This window comes from Oncorhynchus mykiss, chromosome 2, assembly GCF_057628025.1.
Source record: "Oncorhynchus mykiss isolate SJ-2025 chromosome 2, ASM5762802v1, whole genome shotgun sequence".
Lineage (NCBI taxonomy): Eukaryota > Metazoa > Chordata > Actinopteri > Salmoniformes > Salmonidae > Oncorhynchus > Oncorhynchus mykiss.
In genome coordinates, this window is record NC_143023.1 from 93318988 (window position 1) to 93341907 (window position 22920).

Genomic DNA, 22920 nt, shown 5'->3' on the forward strand with positions numbered 1-22920 from the left:
AACAGTTACAACAGAACAACAGAACAACAGAACAACAGTTACAACAGAACAACAGTTACAACAGTTACAACAGAACAACAGTTACAACAGAACAACAGTTACAACAGAATAACAGAACAACAGAACAACAGTTACAACAGAACAACAGTTACAACAGTTACAACAGAACAACAGTTTCAACAGAACAACAGAACAACAGTTACAACAGAACAAAAGTTACAATAGTCACAACAGTTACAACAGAACAACAGTTACAACAGAACAACAGTTACATCAGAACAACAGTTACAACAGAACAACAGTTACAACAGAACAACAGTTACAACAGTTACATCAGAACAACAGTTACAACAGAACAACAGTTACAACAGAACAACAGTTACAACAGTTACATCAGAACAACAGTTACAACAGAACAACAGTTACAACAGAACAACAGTTACAACAGAACAACAGTTACAACAGAACAACAGAACAACAGTTACAACAGTTACAACAGAACAACAGTTACAACAGAACAACAGTTACAACAGAACAACAGAACAACAGTTAAAACAGAACAACAGTTACAACAGAACAACAGTTACAACAGAACAACAGTTACAACAGTACAACAGAACAACAGTTACAACAGTTACAACAGTTACAACAGTTACAACAGAACAACAGTTACAACAGTACAACAGAACAACAGTTACAACAGAACAACAGAACAACAGTTACAACAGAACAACAGTTACAACAGAACAACAGTTACAACAGAACAACAGTTACAACAGAACAACAGTTACAACAGTTACAACAGAACAACAGTTACAACAGAACAACAGTTACAACAGAACAACAGTTACAACAGTTACAACAGAACAACAGTTACAACAGAACAACAGAACAACAGTTACAACAGTTACAACAGAACAACAGTTACAACAGAACAACAGTTACAACAGAACAACAGTTACAACAGAACAACAGTTACAACAGAACAACAGTTACAACAGAACAACAGTTACAACAGAACAACAGTTACAACAGAACAACAGAACAACAGTTACAACAGTTACAACAGAACAACAGTTACAACAGAACAACAGAACAACAGTTACAACAGAACAACAGTTACAACAGAACAACAGTTACAACAGTTACAACAGAACAACAGTTACAACAGAACAACAGTTACAACAGTTACAACATAACAACAGTTACAACAGAACAACAGTTACAACAGAACAACAGTTACAACAGAACAGCAGAACAACAGTTACAACAGTTACAACAGAACAACAGTTACAACAGAACAACAGAACAGCAGAACAACAGTTACAACAGAACAACAGTTACAACAGAACAACAGTTACAACAGAACAACAGTTACAACAGTTACAACAGAACAACAGTTACAACAGAACAACAGAACAACAGAACAACAGTTACAACAGAACAACAGTTACAACAGAACAACAGTTACAACAGAACAACAGAACAACAGTTACAACAGTTACAACAGAACAACAGAACAACAGAACAGCAGAACAACAGTTACAACAGAACAACAGTTACAACAGAACAACAGTTACAACAGAACAACAGAACAACAGTTACAACAGTTACAACAGAACAACAGTTACAACAGAACAACAGAAACCCAGTTACAACAGAACAACAGTTACAACAGAACAACAGTTACAACAGAACAACAGAACAACAGTTACAACAGTTACAACAGAACAACAGTTACAACAGAACAACAGAACAACAGTTACAACAGAACAACAGTTACAACAGAACAACAGTTACAACAGAACAACAGAACAACAGTTACAACAGTTACAACAGAACAACAGAACAACAGAACAGCAGAACAACAGTTACAACAGAACAACAGTTACAACAGAACAACAGTTACAACAGAACAACAGAACAACAGTTACAACAGAACAACAGAACAACAGTTACAACAGTTACAACAGAAACCCAGTTACAACAGAACAACAGTTACAACAGAACAACAGTTACAACAGAACAACAGAACAACAGTTACAACAGTTACAACAGAACAACAGTTACAACAGAACAACAGAACAACAGTTACAACAGAACAACAGTTACAACAGAACAACAGTTACAACAGAACAACAGTTACAACAGAACAACAGAACAACAGTTACAACAGTTACAACAGAACAACAGTTACAACAGAACAACAGTTACAACAGTTACAACAGAACAACAGTTACAACAGAACAACAGTTACAACAGAACAACAGTTACAACAGTTACAACAGAACAACAGTTACAACAGAACAACAGAACAACAGTTACAACAGAACAACAGTTACAACAGAACAACAGTTACAACAGAACAACAGTTACAACAGAACAACAGTTACAACAGAACAACAGAACAACAGTTACAACAGAACAACAGAACAACAGTTACAACAGAACAACAGTTACAACAGAACAACAGTTACAACAGAACAACAGTTACAACAGAACAACAGTTACAACAGAACAACAGAACAACAGTTACAACAGAACAACAGTTACAACAGTTACAACAGAACAACAGTTACAACAGAACAACAGTTACAACAGAACAACAGAACAACAGAACAACAGTTACAACAGAACAACAGTTACAACAGTTACAACAGAACAACAGTTACAACAGAACAACAGAACAACAGTTACAACAGAACAAAAGTTACAACAGTTACAACAGAACAACAGTTACAACAGAACAACAGAACAACAGTTACAACAGAACAACAGAACAACAGTTACAACAGAACAAAAGTTACAACAGTTACAACAGTTACAACAGAACAACAGTTACAACAAACCAACAGTTACAACAGAACAACAGTTAAAACAGTTACAACATTTCACCTTACAGTGAAATGCTTACTTACAAGCCCTTAACCAACAATGCAGTTTAGAAAAGATAAGTGCTAAGAAAGTATTTACTAAATAACTGAAGTAAACAATTTTAAAAAATTAAAAAGAAAGAAAGAAAGAAGAAAAGTAATTAAAGAGCAACGATAAAATAACAGTAACAAGGCTATATACAGGGGTACCGGTACAGAGTCAATGTGCGAGGGCACAAGATAGTCGAGGTAATTGAGGTAATATGTACATGTTGGTGGAGGTAAAAGTGACTATGCATAGATAATAACTAGAGAGGGGAGGGGTCAATGTAAATAGTCCGGTTAGCCATTTGATTAGGTGTTCAGGAGTCTTATTGCTTGAGGGTAGAAGCTGTTAAGAAGCCGTTTATGTAAAACGCCCCTGTGGATTGAACCCAGTGTTACATTATTCTGTCTGTGTGGTGGGGTCTTGCTGACATCGTTGTTGACTGGGACAATGAGGGAGATGCAGCAGGTTCAGTATCTAGGGAAACGGAAATGTGTCTTCCGCATTTAACCCAGCCCCTCTGAATCAGAGGTACGTGGGGGCTGCCATAATCGACATCCACGGTGCCCGGGGTACAGTGGGTTAACTGCCTTGCTCAGGGGCAGAACAACAGATTTTTACCTTGTCAGCTCGGGGATTCAATCCAGCAACCTTTTGTTTACTGGCCCAACGCTCTAACCACTCGGCTACTAGTTTAGGGGACAGGGAGAAGTGGTCAATGGGTATGTGATGGAAAACTGAGACTGCATGTGACATCTAAATTGCATATTTACAAATCTACTCTCAGTAACAATTAAGCATGAATCACATTATATCACATCAGACACGACAAGACATTTGAGGTTAAGATGAAAGAAGATAAACAAAACAAGTAAAAAACACTTTTCTCAGTTGCTGTGATGGTTTCATAGTGAAAGGAGAGATAGGAATGCAATGTGAGAGCCATTGGACCTGTGGGCTTGGTTTGACCACCATCAGTCTGGTGGTAAGCCAAGCTGTGGCATCGGTCGCTGATGTGATGTGGTGTGATGCGCTCGTCAGGGAAAGAGTTCTTGTGGGGAAAGCTCACTGGTGGTTCTCATTTGATGTGTGTTTGAAGTGCGAGAGGAGGTTCACCAAAGGGCGGAGACACCCTGAGCCTGGCCCTGCCCCTGAGTGTTTGGGTTAGGGTTTGGCAGGGGATAGGGGTTGGGGGGGAAGGGGGGGTTGGGGAGGTGGGAGAGCACACTGCCCACAAATTGAGGTGGAAACTGAGCTGTACTTCCTAACCTCCTGCCAAATGTATGACCATATTAGAGACACATATTCCCCTCAGATTACACAGACCCACAAAGAATTCTAAAACAAACCCGATTTTGCTAAACTACTTTATCTATTGGGTGAAATACCACAGTGTGCCATCACAGCAGCAACATTTGTGACGTGTTGCCACAAGAAAAGGGCAACCAGTGAAGAACAAACACCATTGTAAATACAACCTATTTATGTTTATTTATTTTCCCTTTTGTACTTTAACTATTTGCACTATCACTATCATTGCAACACTGTATATAGACATAATATGACATTTGTAATGTCTTTATTCTTTTGGAACTTTTGTGAGTGTAATGTTTACTGTTCATTTTGTATTGCATATTTTCCTTTTGTTTATTATCTAGTTCACTTGCTTTGGCAATGTAAACATGTTTCCCATGCCAATAAAGCCCCTTAAATTGAATTGAGTGACTGAGTGAGTAGTAGTGGGAATGCCATCTGGCTGAACTGCCCGCCTCCACACACATAGTCACACACCCTCAAACAGTCGCTTCACACCACATACACACACACACACAGAACACACACACACAGAACACACACATCTCTGGTTCTACTGTCTTTGCTTTGATGGTTGCTGTGGCTGTGCTGACCGCTCTCTGGGAGGGAAGGCTGTGCTGACTGCTCTCCGGGAGGGAAGGCTGTGCTGACCGCTCTCCGGGAGGGAAGGCTGTGCTGACCGCTCTCTGGGAGGGAAGGCTGTGTTGACCGCTCTCTGGGAGGGAAGGCTGTGCTGACCGCTCTCTGGGAGGGAAGGATGTGCTGACCGCTCTCTGGGAGGGAAGGCTGTGCTGACCGCTCTCTGGGAGGGAAGGCTGTGCTGACCGCTCTCTGGGAGGGAAGGCTGTGCTGACCGCTCTCTGGGAGGGAAGACTGTGCTGACCTCTCTCTGGGAGGGAAGGCTGTGTTGACCTCTCTCTGGGAGGGAAGGCTGTGTTGACCTCTCTCTGGGAGGGAAGGCTGTGCTGACCTCTCTCTGGGAGGGAAGGCTGTGCTGACCGCTCTCTGGGAGGGAAGGCTGTGCTGACCTCTCTTTGGGAGGGAAGGCTGTGCTGACCTCTCTTTGGGAGGGAAGGCTGTGCTGACCGCTCTCTGGGAGGGAAGGCTGTGCTGACCTCTCTCTGGGAGGGAAGGCTGTGCTGACCTCTCTCTGGGAGGGAAGGCTGTGTGCAGGGCAGAGGAGGAGGAGCCAGGCAGCTGTGAGCCTGTGACTGTCCTGGATTCAGTAGATCTACAGAAAGAGGGAAGGAGGCTGAGTCCGCAGAGAGAGAAACTGAAAGAGGAGAGGTTGCTGTCCTGGATTTTTTTTAGCTGCAATAGAGGGAGATTGAAAGAGGAGGGGCTGGGCCAAGAGCCATGTTGCCCAGAGCCAGTGGAGAATAACAGACAGGCCTGAGTCTTGATAAAAGCTTAGGAGAGCTTTCTGCACAGAGGTAAGACCACTGAGGCCTCTGCCAAAGGAATTTGATAGGAGTGGATAAGAAAAAATTGCTATTCTAGTTGTACCTGTACAGCCTAAAAAATACATTTGACATTTGAAATGGGATATTTTGCCTTAAATGTCTCAGCCTTAGCAGTAATTTCTAGCTTTAAACTGGATTTAAAGAGTGATTTTAACACTGTTTTATTGGTAAGATGTTTAAACTGTATTTAAGAGTGATTTTAACACTGTTTTATTGGTAAGATGTTTAAACTGTATTTAAGAGTGATTTTAACACTGTTTTATTGGTAAGATGTTTAAACTGTATTTAAGAGTGATTTTAACACTGTTTTATTGGTAAGATGTTTAAACTGTATTTAAGAGTGATTTTAACACTGTTTTATTGGTAAGATGTTTAAACTGTATTTAAGAGTGATTTTAACACTGTTTTATTGGTAAGATGTTTGCATTTATTTATTTTTACTCAGTCTTCCATTTTAGGAAAACATGTTTTGAATATGCATACATTCTACTGTAAGTGGGATACTAGTATGGGCATTGGTCATTGAAACTGTGTCTGAGGCACTGGGTCTAATGCTATCTGAACAGGATCAGCAGTGTGTTTGATGTTCAGCGAGCTGTGTGACAGCAGCATGTGTGTTGGGGACTGGGTGCAGGCTAGGCGGACATGTGCAGGTGGTCCCTCTCACAGCGCAGGGTAGGCAGGGTCTCTTATACCCATTTGGTCTTGAAATAACACCCCCCCTGGGATGGAGGGAGACACAAGGCTTAGCTAGCACTACTTTGAGTTGACATGGGATAGACAGGGCTGTGAGAAACTATTCTTTTAAAGATGATGTCACTGGTATTTGCGTGGTATTTTCAACATTACTAGTTCAACTTATTGTTTCGGTACCATTGAATAGTTGGATAATTTAGGTATTGGATAACGATTTTCCATTTAACACCGTTGATTCAAATGATTTAACATCTTAAATACTTCTCCGTTTTGAGAATGATTTATGTGTAGGTCAGTGTTTCTTTAAGTGCCAGTGATTTTACAAGGGGCTGGTTTTATAAAGCGCCAGCAGGTGACTCAGTCCTAATCTGAGTACATGTGTTTTTTTGGGGATTGTTTCGAGTTCCACGTTTTATTTGTCGTATGGGATACGCATGGTATACATTGTCTAACGAGATGCTTACTTGCTTGTTTATTGGATTTGAAATAATCTTTTCCGCCGATCTTGACTGGAGAAACATCTTGCAGAGAAAAACAGACTTGTCAGAGAAAAACAGACTTGTCAGAGAAAAACAGACTTGTCTCAATATGAACTGGAGAACCTGAACCTTTTGAACTGAAAATCTGGTTCTCTCCAAGTAGACCTAGTGTACAACCCAAATAACACCCCATTCCCTATAAAGTGCACTACTTTCGACCAGAACCCTATGGGGCCCTGGTCAAAGTAGTACACTAAATAGGGAATAAGGTGTAATTTGGGACGCTACCCTAGACCCTAACCAGAGTGAGTCTGTGGGTGAGACTGTGCCAAATCAAACATGTACAGTCCAGACATGCTGACAGAGAACCGTGTGTTGGGGCTGTGGGCTTGTCCATCATTCGTCTCCTTGAGGATGTGAGACAGTAATTCAGACCAGCAGCTGGTTATTTTCCCTATTCTTTTAACCAGGGTTGTTCATCTACCGTACTAGATGGATTTACTGTGTACATCTACACTATATTTGGAGGACATCTTTCAATCAATGAGTTGAGATGAGAAATACAATACAAAAAATTTAATTGAACTGCGAAGTATGACTCCTGGTTTATTTAGTCTTGTGGGACTGTGTCATTATCCTTCAATAAATCTGCTGAGAACGTGAAGCAGATGTCAGGACACTTGTGGTATCCCATCTATATGTTGGCTGTATGGCAGCACAGATCCTGTTGTTTCCCTCATTCCATGACTGAAGTGTCCCCTACATTGTAATTCATTGCGCATTTAGCATTTCCATAGGAGTCAATAGTCAGTGGTTACCCCAGCAGGGTTTATCTCTATCCATACTCCCAGACTCCACCAACCCACTACACTGTCCCCCTCACCCTGCTCTGTGGGGGGATACCCTACCACCCACTCCCCGCCCGGCTGGGGGTACAAGGTCTCTGTGGGGAGATCAGATATGCATCTGAGGCTCCCAAGGTAAAGCCATGTTAACAAGCACCTTTACAAAAGGCTGTTAAACATTCAAGACTGCAGGGGTCCGGGCCACATCGGCCAGAGGGAGGGAAACACAGGAACTAGCTTACTGTGAGCTAACATTGTAAGAGCTAACTTTTCAACTCTTGAGCTTTGAGAGTTTGTCAGAGAGTTTGTGTGTGTGCTGGGTAAGATGGTTTGGTAGTCAGTCAGTAGGTTGAGGAAATTAAATCAATGACATCTGAGGTGAGAATTAGCATACTTGCAGATGATGTTCAGGGAAAGGCATTGAGCTATTGTCTCTGATGGGTAACAAATGTGTTTTTATTTAACTAGGAAGGTTAGTTAAAAACAATTTCTTATTTTACAATGATGGCCTACCCCGGCCAAACCCGGACAATGCTGTGCCAATTGTGCGCCGCCCTATGTGACTCGCAATCACGGCCGTGATACAGCCCGGGATCTAACCAGTCTGTAGTGATGCCTCTAGCACTGCCTTAGACCGCTGCGCCACTCGGGAGCTATGGTCTCTGATGGGTAGCCAGTGAAGTCTGATCTGGCTGTATCTCAGACTTGACATTCTTCTGAGGCAGGTTCTGAAGGGGAAGAAGAAGCTTCTTATCTGAGCAAACATCTTTCGCTCTCTATCTTCTCTCTCTCTCCATCTTCTCTCTCTCCCCCTCACTTTCTCCCTCTCCCCCCTCTCTTTCTCCCTCCTCTCTCCCCCCCTCTCTTTCTCCCTCATCTCTTTATCTTCTCTCTCTCTCTCTCTCTCTCTCTCTCTCTCTCTCTACCCCCTCTCTTTCTCTCTAATGAATGTCATATGTATCCCCCTCTGTGACATAGCATGGCCCATGCTGCTAAAGTCATGTTCTCTCTCTACTTTACTCTGGCTGAACTTTCTCTATAGCCTTAATCTACCCTGAGATACACAACCCACTACTCTCTATATACAGTAGTTAACAATCTACCCTGAGATACACAACCCACTAATCTCTATATACAGTAGTTAACCTTAGTCTAGCCTGAGATACACAACCCACTACTCTCTATATACAGTAGTTAACCTTAATCTAGCCTGAGATACACAACCCACTACTCTCTATATACAGTAGTTAACCTTAATCTAGCCTGAGATACACAACCCACTACTCTCTATATACAGTAGTTAACCGTAATCTAGCCTGATATACACAACCCACTACTCTCTATATACAGTAGTTAACCTTAATCTAGCCTGATATACACAATCCACTACTCTCTCTCAACAAGGCCACATAGTTTGGGGTTATTTCAATAGACGTAGATACAACAAGAAGGGTCTTATTTTGCACCCTTTTGATTGAAGACAGGTTCTCTTGGTTTGAGGGTGAATGGGTGAATCATCGTGAATGCAGTAGTTAACAGCTCATCTTTGGGAGAGAGAGACGGGGGCAGAGAGAAAGACAGACATTGTGGGTCAGATTACACAGCCCCACAAACATTTCCAAAACAAATCCAATTTTGATAAACTTCCATATCTATTAGGTGAAATATCAGTGTGCCATGACAGCAGCAAGATTTGTGACCTGTGTCCACTGTAATGAATACTCAGGGAGAAAAAGGTGTAGATTCACACGCAGGGCGCGGCAGTTGTTAATTTCACCTTCGCAGAAGGCAGGAATAGTGGTCACAGACAGGCAATTTGTCATACACAGGTAGGCAAACAGGCAGGTAAATCAAAACTAGGACTGAAGGCTATAACTTGTTCCCACAAACGAGCTAAGAAAAGGCTTAGTAGAGTCAAAACGAACAATACCTCACAAAGGCACAAACAATGCAAATAGTCCGGGTAGCCATTTGATTACCTGTTCAGGAGTCTTATGGTTTGGAGGTAAAAACTGTTGAGAAGCCTTTTTGTCCTAGACTTGGCACTCCGGTACCGCTTGCCATGCGGTAGTAGAGAGAACAGTCTATGACTGGGGTGGCTAGGGTCTTTGACAATGTTTAGGGCCTTCCTCTGACACCACCTGGTGTAGAGGTTCTGGATGGCAGGCAGCTTAGCCCCAGTGATGTACTGGGCCGTACGCACTACCCTCTGTAGTGCCTTGCGGTCGGAGGCCGAGGAATTGCCGTACCAGGCAGTGATGCAACCTGTCAGGATGCTCTCGATGTTGCAGCTGTATAACTTTTTGAGGATCTCAGGACCCATGCCAAATCCTTTTCGTTTCCTGAGTGGGAAAAGGTTTTGTCGTGCCCTCTTCACGACTGTCTTGGTGTGTTTGGACCATTCTAGTTTGTTGTTGATGTGGACACCAAGGAACTTGAAGCTCTCAACCTGCTCCACTACAGCCCCGTCAATGAGAATGAGGGCGTACTCAGTCCTCCTTTTCCTGTGGTCCAAAATCCTCTCTTTAGTCTTGGTTACATTGAGGGATAGGTTGTTATAATGGCACCACCTGGCCAGGTCTCTGACCTCCTCCCTATAGGCTGTCTTGTCGTTGTCGGTGATCAGGCCTACCATTGTTGTGTCGTCTGCAAACTTAATGATGGTGTTGGAATCATGCCTGGCCATGCAGTCGTGGGTGAACAGGGAGTACAGGAGGGGACTGAGCACACACCCCTGGGGGGCTCCAGTGTTGAGGATCAGCGTGGCAGATGTGTTGCTACCTACCCTCACCACCTGGGGGCGGCCCGTCAGGATCCGCCCCCAGGAAGTCCAGGATCCAGTTGCAGAGGGAGGTGTTTAGTCCCAGGATCCTTAGCTTAGTGATACGCTTTGAGGGTACTATGGTGTTGAACTCTGAGCTGTAGTCAATGATTAGCATTCTCACATAAGTGTTCCTTTTGTCCAGGTGGGAAAGGGCAGTGTGGAGTGCAATAGAGATTGCATCATCTGTGAATCTGTTCGGGCGGTGTGCAATTTGGAGTGGGTCTAGGGTTTCCGGGATAATGGTGTAGATGTGAGCCATTACCAGCCTTTCAAAGCACTTCATGGCTACGGATGTGAGTGCTACGGGTCTGTAGTCATTTATGCAGGTTGCCTTTGTGTTCTTGGGCACAGGGACTATGGTGGTCTGCTTGAAACGTGTTGGTATTACATACTCAATCAGGGGCATGTTGAAAATATCAGTGAAGACACCTGCCAGTTGGTCAGCACATGCCCGGAGCACACGTCCTGGTAATCCGTCAGGCCCCGCAGCCTTGTGTATGTTGACCTGTTTACAGGTCTTACTCATGTTGGCTATGGAGAGCGTGATCACACAGTCGTCTGGAACAGCTGATGCTCTCATGCATGCCTCAGTGTTGCTTGCCTCGAAGTGAGCATAGAAGTGATTTAGCTCGTCTGGTAGGCTCGTGTCCCTGGGCAGCTCGCGGCTGTGCTTCCCTTTGTAGTCTGTAATAGTTTGCAAGCCCTGCCACATAAGACGAGCGTCGGAGCCGGTGTAGTATGACTCAACCTTAGCCCTGTATTAACCTGTTAGATCTCTAGGGGCGCTATTTCATTTTTGGATAAAAAACGTTCCCGTTTTAAGCGCGATATTTTGTCACGAAAAGATGCTCGACTATCCAAAACAAATCCAATTTTGATAAACTTCCATATCTATTAGGTGAAATATCAGTGTGCCATGACAGCAGCAAGATTTGTGACCTGTGTCCACTGTAATGAATACTCAGGGAGAAAAAGGTGTAGATTCACACGCAGGGCGCGGCAGTTGTTAATTTCACCTTCGCAGAAGGCAGGAATAGTGGTCACAGACAGGCAATTTGTCATACACAGGTAGGCAAACAGGCAGGTAAATCAAAACTAGGACTGAAGGCTATAACTTGTTCCCACAAACGAGCTAAGAAAAGGCTTAGTAGAGTCAAAACGAACAATACCTCACAAAGGCACAAACAATGCAAATAGTCCGGGTAGCCATTTGATTACCTGTTCAGGAGTCTTATGGTTTGGAGGTAAAAACTGTTGAGAAGCCTTTTTGTCCTAGACTTGGCACTCCGGTACCGCTTGCCATGCGGTAGTAGAGAGAACAGTCTATGACTGGGGTGGCTAGGGTCTTTGACAATGTTTAGGGCCTTCCTCTGACACCACCTGGTGTAGAGGTTCTGGATGGCAGGCAGCTTAGCCCCAGTGATGTACTGGGCCGTACGCACTACCCTCTGTAGTGCCTTGCGGTCGGAGGCCGAGGAATTGCCGTACCAGGCAGTGATGCAACCTGTCAGGATGCTCTCGATGTTGCAGCTGTATAACTTTTTGAGGATCTCAGGACCCATGCCAAATCCTTTTCGTTTCCTGAGTGGGAAAAGGTTTTGTCGTGCCCTCTTCACGACTGTCTTGGTGTGTTTGGACCATTCTAGTTTGTTGTTGATGTGGACACCAAGGAACTTGAAGCTCTCAACCTGCTCCACTACAGCCCCGTCAATGAGAATGAGGGCGTACTCAGTCCTCCTTTTCCTGTGGTCCAAAATCCTCTCTTTAGTCTTGGTTACATTGAGGGATAGGTTGTTATAATGGCACCACCTGGCCAGGTCTCTGACCTCCTCCCTATAGGCTGTCTTGTCGTTGTCGGTGATCAGGCCTACCATTGTTGTGTCGTCTGCAAACTTAATGATGGTGTTGGAATCATGCCTGGCCATGCAGTCGTGGGTGAACAGGGAGTACAGGAGGGGACTGAGCACACACCCCTGGGGGGCTCCAGTGTTGAGGATCAGCGTGGCAGATGTGTTGCTACCTACCCTCACCACCTGGGGGCGGCCCGTCAGGATCCGCCCCCAGGAAGTCCAGGATCCAGTTGCAGAGGGAGGTGTTTAGTCCCAGGATCCTTAGCTTAGTGATACGCTTTGAGGGTACTATGGTGTTGAACTCTGAGCTGTAGTCAATGATTAGCATTCTCACATAAGTGTTCCTTTTGTCCAGGTGGGAAAGGGCAGTGTGGAGTGCAATAGAGATTGCATCATCTGTGAATCTGTTCGGGCGGTGTGCAATTTGGAGTGGGTCTAGGGTTTCCGGGATAATGGTGTAGATGTGAGCCATTACCAGCCTTTCAAAGCACTTCATGGCTACGGATGTGAGTGCTACGGGTCTGTAGTCATTTATGCAGGTTGCCTTTGTGTTCTTGGGCACAGGGACTATGGTGGTCTGCTTGAAACGTGTTGGTATTACATACTCAATCAGGGGCATGTTGAAAATATCAGTGAAGACACCTGCCAGTTGGTCAGCACATGCCCGGAGCACACGTCCTGGTAATCCGTCAGGCCCCGCAGCCTTGTGTATGTTGACCTGTTTACAGGTCTTACTCATGTTGGCTATGGAGAGCGTGATCACACAGTCGTCTGGAACAGCTGATGCTCTCATGCATGCCTCAGTGTTGCTTGCCTCGAAGTGAGCATAGAAGTGATTTAGCTCGTCTGGTAGGCTCGTGTCCCTGGGCAGCTCGCGGCTGTGCTTCCCTTTGTAGTCTGTAATAGTTTGCAAGCCCTGCCACATAAGACGAGCGTCGGAGCCGGTGTAGTATGACTCAACCTTAGCCCTGTATTAACCTGTTAGATCTCTAGGGGCGCTATTTCATTTTTGGATAAAAAACGTTCCCGTTTTAAGCGCGATATTTTGTCACGAAAAGATGCTCGACTATCCAAAACAAATCCAATTTTGATAAACTTCCATATCTATTAGGTGAAATATCAGTGTGCCATGACAGCAGCAAGATTTGTGACCTGTGTCCACTGTAATGAATACTCAGGGAGAAAAAGGTGTAGATTCACACGCAGGGCGCGGCAGTTGTTAATTTCACCTTCGCAGAAGGCAGGAATAGTGGTCACAGACAGGCAATTTGTCATACACAGGTAGGCAAACAGGCAGGTAAATCAAAACTAGGACTGAAGGCTATAACTTGTTCCCACAAACGAGCTAAGAAAAGGCTTAGTAGAGTCAAAACGAACAATACCTCACAAAGGCACAAACAATGCAAATAGTCCGGGTAGCCATTTGATTACCTGTTCAGGAGTCTTATGGTTTGGAGGTAAAAACTGTTGAGAAGCCTTTTTGTCCTAGACTTGGCACTCCGGTACCGCTTGCCATGCGGTAGTAGAGAGAACAGTCTATGACTGGGGTGGCTAGGGTCTTTGACAATGTTTAGGGCCTTCCTCTGACACCACCTGGTGTAGAGGTTCTGGATGGCAGGCAGCTTAGCCCCAGTGATGTACTGGGCCGTACGCACTACCCTCTGTAGTGCCTTGCGGTCGGAGGCCGAGGAATTGCCGTACCAGGCAGTGATGCAACCTGTCAGGATGCTCTCGATGTTGCAGCTGTATAACTTTTTGAGGATCTCAGGACCCATGCCAAATCCTTTTCGTTTCCTGAGTGGGAAAAGGTTTTGTCGTGCCCTCTTCACGACTGTCTTGGTGTGTTTGGACCATTCTAGTTTGTTGTTGATGTGGACACCAAGGAACTTGAAGCTCTCAACCTGCTCCACTACAGCCCCGTCAATGAGAATGAGGGCATACTCAGTCCTCCTTTTCCTGTGGTCCAAAATCCTCTCTTTAGTCTTGGTTACATTGAGGGATAGGTTGTTATAATGGCACCACCTGGCCAGGTCTCTGACCTCCTCCCTATAGGCTGTCTTGTCGTTGTCGGTGATCAGGCCTACCATTGTTGTGTCGTCTGCAAACTTAATGATGGTGTTGGAATCATGCCTGGCCATGCAGTCGTGGGTGAACAGGGAGTACAGGAGGGGACTGAGCACACACCCCTGGGGGGCTCCAGTGTTGAGGATCAGCGTGGCAGATGTGTTGCTACCTATCCTCACCACCTGGGGGCGGCCCGTCAGGATCCGCCCCCAGGAAGTCCAGGATCCAGTTGCAGAGGGAGGTGTTTAGTCCCAGGATCCTTAGCTTAGTGATACGCTTTGAGGGTACTATGGTGTTGAACTCTGAGCTGTAGTCAATGATTAGCATTCTCACATAAGTGTTCCTTTTGTCCAGGTGGGAAAGGGCAGTGTGGAGTGCAATAGAGATTGCATCATCTGTGAATCTGTTCGGGCGGTGTGCAATTTGGAGTGGGTCTAGGGTTTCCGGGATAATGGTGTAGATGTGAGCCATTACCAGCCTTTCAAAGCACTTCATGGCTACGGATGTGAGTGCTACGGGTCTGTAGTCATTTATGCAGGTTGCCTTTGTGTTCTTGGGCACAGGGACTATGGTGGTCTGCTTGAAACGTGTTGGTATTACATACTCAATCAGGGGCATGTTGAAAATATCAGTGAAGACACCTGCCAGTTGGTCAGCACATGCCCGGAGCACACGTCCTGGTAATCCGTCAGGCCCCGCAGCCTTGTGTATGTTGACCTGTTTACAGGTCTTACTCATGTTGGCTATGGAGAGCGTGATCACACAGTCGTCTGGAACAGCTGATGCTCTCATGCATGCCTCAGTGTTGCTTGCCTCGAAGTGAGCATAGAAGTGATTTAGCTCGTCTGGTAGGCTCGTGTCCCTGGGCAGCTCGCGGCTGTGCTTCCCTTTGTAGTCTGTAATAGTTTGCAAGCCCTGCCACATAAGACGAGCGTCGGAGCCGGTGTAGTATGACTCAACCTTAGCCCTGTATTAACCTGTTAGATCTCTAGGGGCGCTATTTCATTTTTGGATAAAAAACGTTCCCGTTTTAAGCGCGATATTTTGTCACGAAAATATGCTCGACTATGCATATTCTTGACAGTTTTGGAAAGAAAACACTCTGAAGTTTCAGAATCTGCAAAGATTTTGTCTGTAAGTGCCCCAGAACTCATTCTACAGGCGAAACCAAGATGATGCATCAACCAGGAATTAGCAGAATTTCTGAAGCTCTGTTTTCCATTGTCTCCTTATATGGCTGTGATTGCGCAAGGAATGAGCCTACACTTTCTGTCGTTCGCCCAAGGTCTTAGCAGCATTGTGACGTATTTGTAGGCATATCATTGGAAGATTGACCATAAGAGACTACATTTTCCAAGTGTCCGCAAATGTGTTACACAAATGTTTGTTTTGCAATGGTTGAGAAGCATATTTTGAAAATCTGAGTTGACAGTGTTGTTAACAAAAGTCTAAGCTTGAGAGCTAGCATATTTATTTCATTTCATTTGCGATTTTCATGAATAGTTAACGTTGCGTTATGGTAATGAGCTTGAGTCTGTATTCACGATCCCGGATCCGGGATGGGGAGATCAGAAAGGTTAACTCTTTGCCTGTTTGATGGTTCGTCGCCTGGCATAGCAGGATTTCTTGTAAGCTTCTGGGTTAGAGTCCCGCACCTTGAAAGCGGCAGCTCTGCCCTTTAGCTCAGTGAGAATGTTGCCTGTAATCCATGTCTTCTGGTTGGGGTATGTGCGTACAGTAACTGTAGGGACGACATCCTCGATGCACTTACTGATGAAGCCAATGACAGATGTAATGTACTCCTCAATGCCATTGGAGGAATCCCAGAACATGTTCCAGTCTGTGATAGTAAAACAGTCCTGTAGCTTAGCATCTGCTTCATCTGAACACTTTTTTTATAGACCGAGTCACTGGTGCTTCCTGCTTAAATTAAGCAGGATTCAGGAGGATAGAGTTGTGGTCGGATTTACTAAATGGAGGGTGAGGAAGAGCTTTGGGTTAGGGTTAGAAGTTAGGGTTAGGTTTAGTACTAGGATCAGGTGTAGGGTTAGGAGTTAGGGTTAGGTTTAGTATTAGGGTCAGGTGTAGGGTCAGAAGTTAGGGTTAGGTTTAGTACTAGGGTCAGGTGTAGGGTTAGGAGTTAGGGTTAGGTTTAGTACTAGGATCAGGTTTAGGGTTAGGAGTTAGGGTTAGGTTTAGTGCTAGGGTCAGGTTTAGGGTTAGGGAAAATAGGATTTTGTGTCCCCCCACAAGGTTAGTTGAACAAATCGGTGTGTGTGTGTGTGTGTGTGTGTGTGTGTGTGTGTGTGTGTGTGTGTGTGTGTGTGTGTGTGTGTGTGTGTGTGTGTGTGTTGTAGGCATGTGGACTGTGCTGCCCTACGGGTGTGTGTGAGTGTTCCTGTCGAGGCCAGGCATGCAGACCGTGCATCTCCTGCTGCTATCTCACAGAGACTCGTTACTAAACGAGAACAGGATGCAGAGCAAACAGCTGACTCTTAAACAGTTTGGCCTCTGTCAGTGGAGGGGTGTGTGCGTACCTGTCTGCTTGCATATCTGTCTGTGTTATGGTCCTCTACTATCACAGTGTTCTGGTCCTCTACTATCACAGTGTTCTGACCCTCTACTATCACAGTGTTCTGGTCCTCTACTATCACAGTGTTCTGGTCCTCTACTATCACAGTGTTCTGACCCTCTACTATCACAGTGTTCTGATCCTCTACTATCACAGTGTTCTGACCCTCTACTATCACAGTGTTCTGGTCCTCTACTATCACAGTGTTCTGGTCTTCTACTATCACAGTGTTCCGACCCTCTACTATCACAGTGTTCCGATCCTCTACTATCACAGTGCTCCGACCCTCTACTATCACAGTGTTCCGACCCTCTACTATCACAGTGTTCTGACCCTCTACTATAACAGTGTTCTGACCCTCTACTATCACAGTGTTCTGGTCCTCTACTATCACAGTGTTCTGGCCCTCTACTATCACAGTGTTCTGACCCTCTACTATCACAGTGTTCTGACCCTCTACTATAACAGTGTTCTGACCCTCTACTATAACAGTGTTCTGACCCTCTACTATCACAGTGTTCTGGCCCTCTACTATCACAGTGTTCTGGCCCTCTACTATCACAGTGTTCTGGCCCTCTACTATCACAGTGTTCTGGCCCTCTACTATCACAGTGTTCGGTCCTCTACTATCACAGTGTTCTGGTCCTCTACTATCACAGTGTTCGGGTCTTCTACTATCACAGTGTTCTGACCCTCTACTATCACAGTGTTCTGACCCTCTACTATCACAGTGTTCTGACCCTCTACTATCACAGTGTTCTGACCCTCTACTATCACAGTGTTCTGACCCTCTACTATAACAGTGTTCTGACCCTCTACTATCACAGGGTTCTGGTCCTCTACTGTCACAGTGTTCTGACCCATTACTATCACAGTGTTCTGGCCCTCTACTATCACAGTGTTCTGGCCCTCTACTATCACAGTGTTCTGATCCTCTACTATCACTGTGTTCTTTCTGGTCTACTGTCACGCCTGACTTCTTCAAAGGGGGGGGGGGGGGGGGGGGGTGGAAGCTGGGGTACGAGGAGGCATACGAGGAGGCGCATTTCTTTTGAGAAATGATCACAACTGCCCATTATTTTCCCCCCATGCCTTTTTGTCCTACAAGGCCGTTCAGCGTGGCTGGTACAGCTCACCAGAGTAGCATTCAGATGGTATGTTACTTCAGGCAAGTTGGAACTTTTCAAGTAGCAATAGTGGTAGTAGGAAATCACATTTATCAGGCTTACAAAATAGTTGTAATACTGTGGTGGTACAGTAGTAGTACAGTATTATCACAGTAGTAGTACAGTAGTAACACAGTAGTAGTAGTACAGTAGTAGTAGTAGTATAGTAGTAGTAGTACAGTAGTAGCACAGTAGTAGTAGTACAGTAGTAGTAGCACAGTAGTAGTAGTAGTACAGTAGTAGTAGTACAGTAGTAGCACAGTAGTAGTAGCACAGTAGTAGTAGCACAGTAGTAGTAGGACAGTAGTAGAACAGTAGTAGTAGCACAGTAGTAGTAGTACAGTAGTAGTACAGTAGTAGTAGTACAGTAGTAGTAGTACAGTAGTAGTAGTAGTACAGTAGTGGAAGTACATTAGTAGTACAGTAGTAGCACAGTAGTAGTAGTACAGTAGGAGCACAGTAGTAGTAGTACAGTAGTAGTAGTAGGAGTACATTAGTAGTACAGCAGTAGTAGTACAGTAGTAGTAGTACAGTAGTAGCAGCACAGTAGTAGTAGTAGTACAGTAGTAGTAGTACAGTAGTAGCACAGTAGTAGTAGCACAGTAGTAGTAGTACAGTAGTAGTAGTACAGTAGTAGCACAGTAGTAGTAGGACAGTAGTAGTAGTACAGTAGTAGTAGTACAGTAGTAGCACAGTAGTAGTAGTACAGTAGGAGCACAGTAGTAGTAGTACAGTAGTAGTAGTAGGAGTACATTAGTAGTACAGCAGTAGTAGTACAGTAGTAGTAGTACAGTAGTAGCAGCACAGTAGTAGTAGTAGTACAGTAATAGTAGTACAGTAGTAGCACAGTAGTAGTAGCACAGTAGTAGTAGTACAGTAGTAGTAGTACAGTAGTAGCACAGTAGTAGTAGGACAGTAGTAGCACAGTAGTAGTAGTAGTACAGTAGTAGAACAGTAGTTGTAGCACAGTAGTAGTAGTACAGTAGTAGTACAGTAATAATAGTACAGTAGTAGCACAGTAGTAGTGCAGTAGTAGTTCAGTAGTAGTACAGTAGTAGTACAGTAATAATAGTACAGTAGTAGTAGTACAGTAGTAGTACAGTATTAGCCCCAGTAGTAGCCCCTGTAGTAGCCCCCGCATTAGCCCCAGTAGTAGCCCCTGTAGTAGCCCCAGTATTAGCCCCAGCATTAGCCTCAGTATTAGCCCCAGTAGTAGCCCCTGTAGTAGCCCCTGTAGTAGCCCCAGTAGCAGCCCCAGTATTAGCCCCAGTAGTATCCCCAGTATTAGCCCCAGTAGTAGCCCCTGTAGTAGCCCCAGCATTAGCCCCAGTATTAGCCCCAGTAGTAGCCCCTGTAGTAGCCCCAGTATTAGCCCCAGTATTAGCCCCAGCATTAGCCCCAGTATTAGCCCCAGTAGTAGCCCCAGCATTAGCCATAGTATTAACCCCAGTATTAGCCCCAGTATTAGCCCCTGTAGTAGCCCCAGTATTCGCCTCAGTAGTAGCCCCAGTAGTAGCCCCTGTAGTATCCCCAGTATTAGCCCCAGCATTAGCCCCAGCATTAGCCCCAGTAGTAGCCCCTGTAGTAGCCCCTGTAGTAGCCCCAGTATTAGCCCCAGTAGTATCCCCAGTATTAGCCCCAGTATTAGCCCCAGTAGTATCCCCAGTAGTAGCCCCTGTAGTAGCCCCAGTATTAGCCTCAGTAGTAGCCCCAGTAGTAGCCCCTGTAGTAGCCCCAGTATTAGCCCCAGTAGTAGCCCCTGTAGTATCCCCAGTATTAGCCCCAGCATTAGCCCCAGCATTAGCCCCAGTAGTAGCCCCTGTAGTTGCCCCAGTATTAGCCCCTGTAGTAGCCCCAGTATTAGCCCCCGTAGTAGCCCCTGTATTTCTATCTGTCCGTGTCAGGGTCCACTTGATGGTCCCCATCCCTTTCTCTCTCATCCCTCCACCCCTCTATCTCTCATCCCTCCATCCTTCTCTCTCTCACCTGTCAGACAGCGCCCTGACCTCCCCTGATTCACCTGTCTCTTACCTCTATCTCTCATACCTCCATCTCTCTATTTCTCACCTGTCAGACAGACATCGCTCTGGCCTCCTCTGATTGACCTCTGTCTCTTCCCTCTATCCATTCCAAAGATGAAAGGATGATTAGAGAGACAGACAGACGCCCTTTTCCCTCCATCTCTGAGGCAGGTTGAAAAACAAACAGCCCTGAGGAGAAGAAGAGGGGCGGAGAGATAAACGAAAGAGACGGGTAAAGAACAGGGGCTTTGGACATTCGCCACATGGCACTGTGATCCACAGGGAGTTGTGTATCCTATAGCCAGGGAGTTGTGTATCCTATAGCCAGGGAGTTGTGTATCCTATAGCCAGGGAGTTGTGTATCCTAAAGCCAGGGAGTTGTGTATCCTATAGCCAGGGAGTTGTGTATCCTATAGCCAGGGAGTTGTGTATCCTATAGCCAGGGAGTTGTGTATCCTATAGCCTGGGTTACTGTTGTTATACAGACCTCCAGCTGTAGTCAGGGAGTTGTGTATCCTATAGCCAGGGTTACTGTTGTAATACAGACTTCCAGCTGTAGTCAGGGTGTTGTGTGTCATATAGCCAGGGTTACTGTTGTTATACAGACCTCCAGCTGTAGTCAGGGAGTTGTGTATCCTATAGCCAGGGAGTTGTGTATCCTATAGTCAGGGAGTTGTGTATCCTATCGTCAGGGAGTTGTGTATCCTATAGCCAGGGTTACTGTTGTTATACAGACCTCCAGCTGTAGTCAGGGAGTTGTGTATCCTATAGCCAGGGTTACTGTTGTTATACAGACCTCCAGCTGTAGTCAGGGAGTTGTGTATCCTATAGCCAGCGTTACTGTTGTTATACAGACCTCCAGCTGTAGTCAGGGAGTTGTGTATCCTATAGCCAGGGTTACTGTTGCTATACTGACCTCCAGCTGTAGTCAGGGAGTTGTGTATCCTATAGTCAGGGTTACTGTTGTTATACAGACCTCCAGCTGTAGTCAGGGACTCACTCATCTCATCCCCCTACTATAAATATCTGTATTTATCACCAGAGGAACAAAAGTGTTGCAGAGATCCCTTCAGCGCCTTTCGGGGAAGATAACCCACATGAACGCAGTGCTGGTGGTGACTCAGTCAGTGCTAAGCTGTGCAACATGTCTGAGACTGACTGGGTGAATGATGTTTGGGTCACTTTTGTTAGGAACCAAACTGAAGAAAAACTGACTGAAACAGGGAGGGACAAATGAAAGAGTAAAACATATCTCTCTCTCTCTCCCTCTCTCCCTCCCCCTCTCCCTCTGCAGTAGAAGGCGTGGTGTGTGATGAACCTAGAGAGTGCGTGTGGTTACCAGGTCGGGGCGCGGAGCCCGCGGGAAGTGATGGAGCAGAAAGTCCAAGGTCAGCTGAACTTTGGCTTCCAGAGGAGTTCCACGTCAGACGACGACTCAGGCTGTGCCCTGGAAGAGTACGCCTGGGCACCGCCTGGCCTCAGACCCGAACTGGTGAGATGCCCCCAAATATACAACACAACACAACAGGGTCCCGTGTAGCTCAGTTGGTAGAGCATGGCGCTTGCAATGCCAGAGTTGTGGGTTCGATTTCCACGGGGGACCAGAAAATTCAAATTAAATTACTAAAAATATTTAATTTTCATGAAATCACAAGTGCAATATAGCAAAACACAGCTTAACTTGTTAATCCACCTGGTGTGCCGGATTTCAATAAAGCTTTTCGGTGAAAGCATAACAAGCGTTTATGTAAGAAAATCTCTCTCAGTAGAGAAAATATTACAAACAGCTAGCAGCCAAGTAGATTGGTCACAAAAGTCAGAAGAGCAATAAATTAAATCACTTACCTTTGATGCTCTTCAGATGTTTGCACTCACGAGACTCCCAGTTACACAATAAATGTTCCTATTGTTCCATAAAGATTATTTTTATATCCAAAATACCTCCATTTGTTTGGCTCGTTATGTTCAGAAATCCACAGGCTCGAGCGGTCACGTCATCGCAGACGAAAATTCAAAATAGTATCCGTAAAGTGCGTAGAAAGATGTCAAATGTTTTTATAATCAATCCTCAGGTTGGTTTTACATTATATAATCGATAATATGTCAACCGGAATGTAGCTTCTTCCATAGGCGAGAGAGAAAATGGTTGTTGCGCATGAAAAATTCTGCTGGCACCCAGTCATGGGTTCTTTCTCGCTCATTTTTCAAAATAAAAGCTTGAGGAAGCTATAGGAAAAGGAATCTGGTTGATATCCCTTTATATGGAGGCAAGGCATCCAGGGGAACAGAGAGCTTTCAGGAAAAACAGCACTTCCTTGTTGGATTTTCCTCAGGTTTTCGCCTGCAGTATCAGTTCTGTTATACACACAGACAATATTTTGACAGTTTTGGAAACTTTAGAGTATTTTCTATCCTAATCTGACAATTATATGCATGTTCTAGTTTCTGGGGTTTCAAATGGGTACGTTTTTTTAGCCAAAAACAAAAATACTGCCCCCTACACTCAAGAAGTTTAACAAACTATAGTTTTGGCAAATCGGTTAGGACATCTACTTTATGCATGACACAAGCCATTTTTCCAACAATTGTTTACAGACAGATTATTTCACTTATAATTCACTGTATCACAATTCCAGTGGGTCAGAAGTTGACTGTGCCTTTAAACAGCTTGGAAAATTCCAGAAAATGTTGTCATGGTGTTCGAAGC

General features: G+C 44.8%; 1 protein-coding gene across 1 annotated transcript in view; it reads left to right on the plus strand.

Moving 5' to 3' along the window:
• LOC110499974 (prickle-like protein 1) overlaps positions 1-22920 on the plus strand; it is an 80907-nt gene that overhangs the window by 40275 nt on the left and 17712 nt on the right. The window contains exon 2 of the mRNA XM_021577061.3: positions 21508-21705. Coding sequence (XP_021432736.2) covers positions 21526-21705 — 180 coding nt within the window. The 5' untranslated portion in view covers positions 21508-21525. The remainder of the gene's footprint in view (positions 1-21507; positions 21706-22920) is intronic.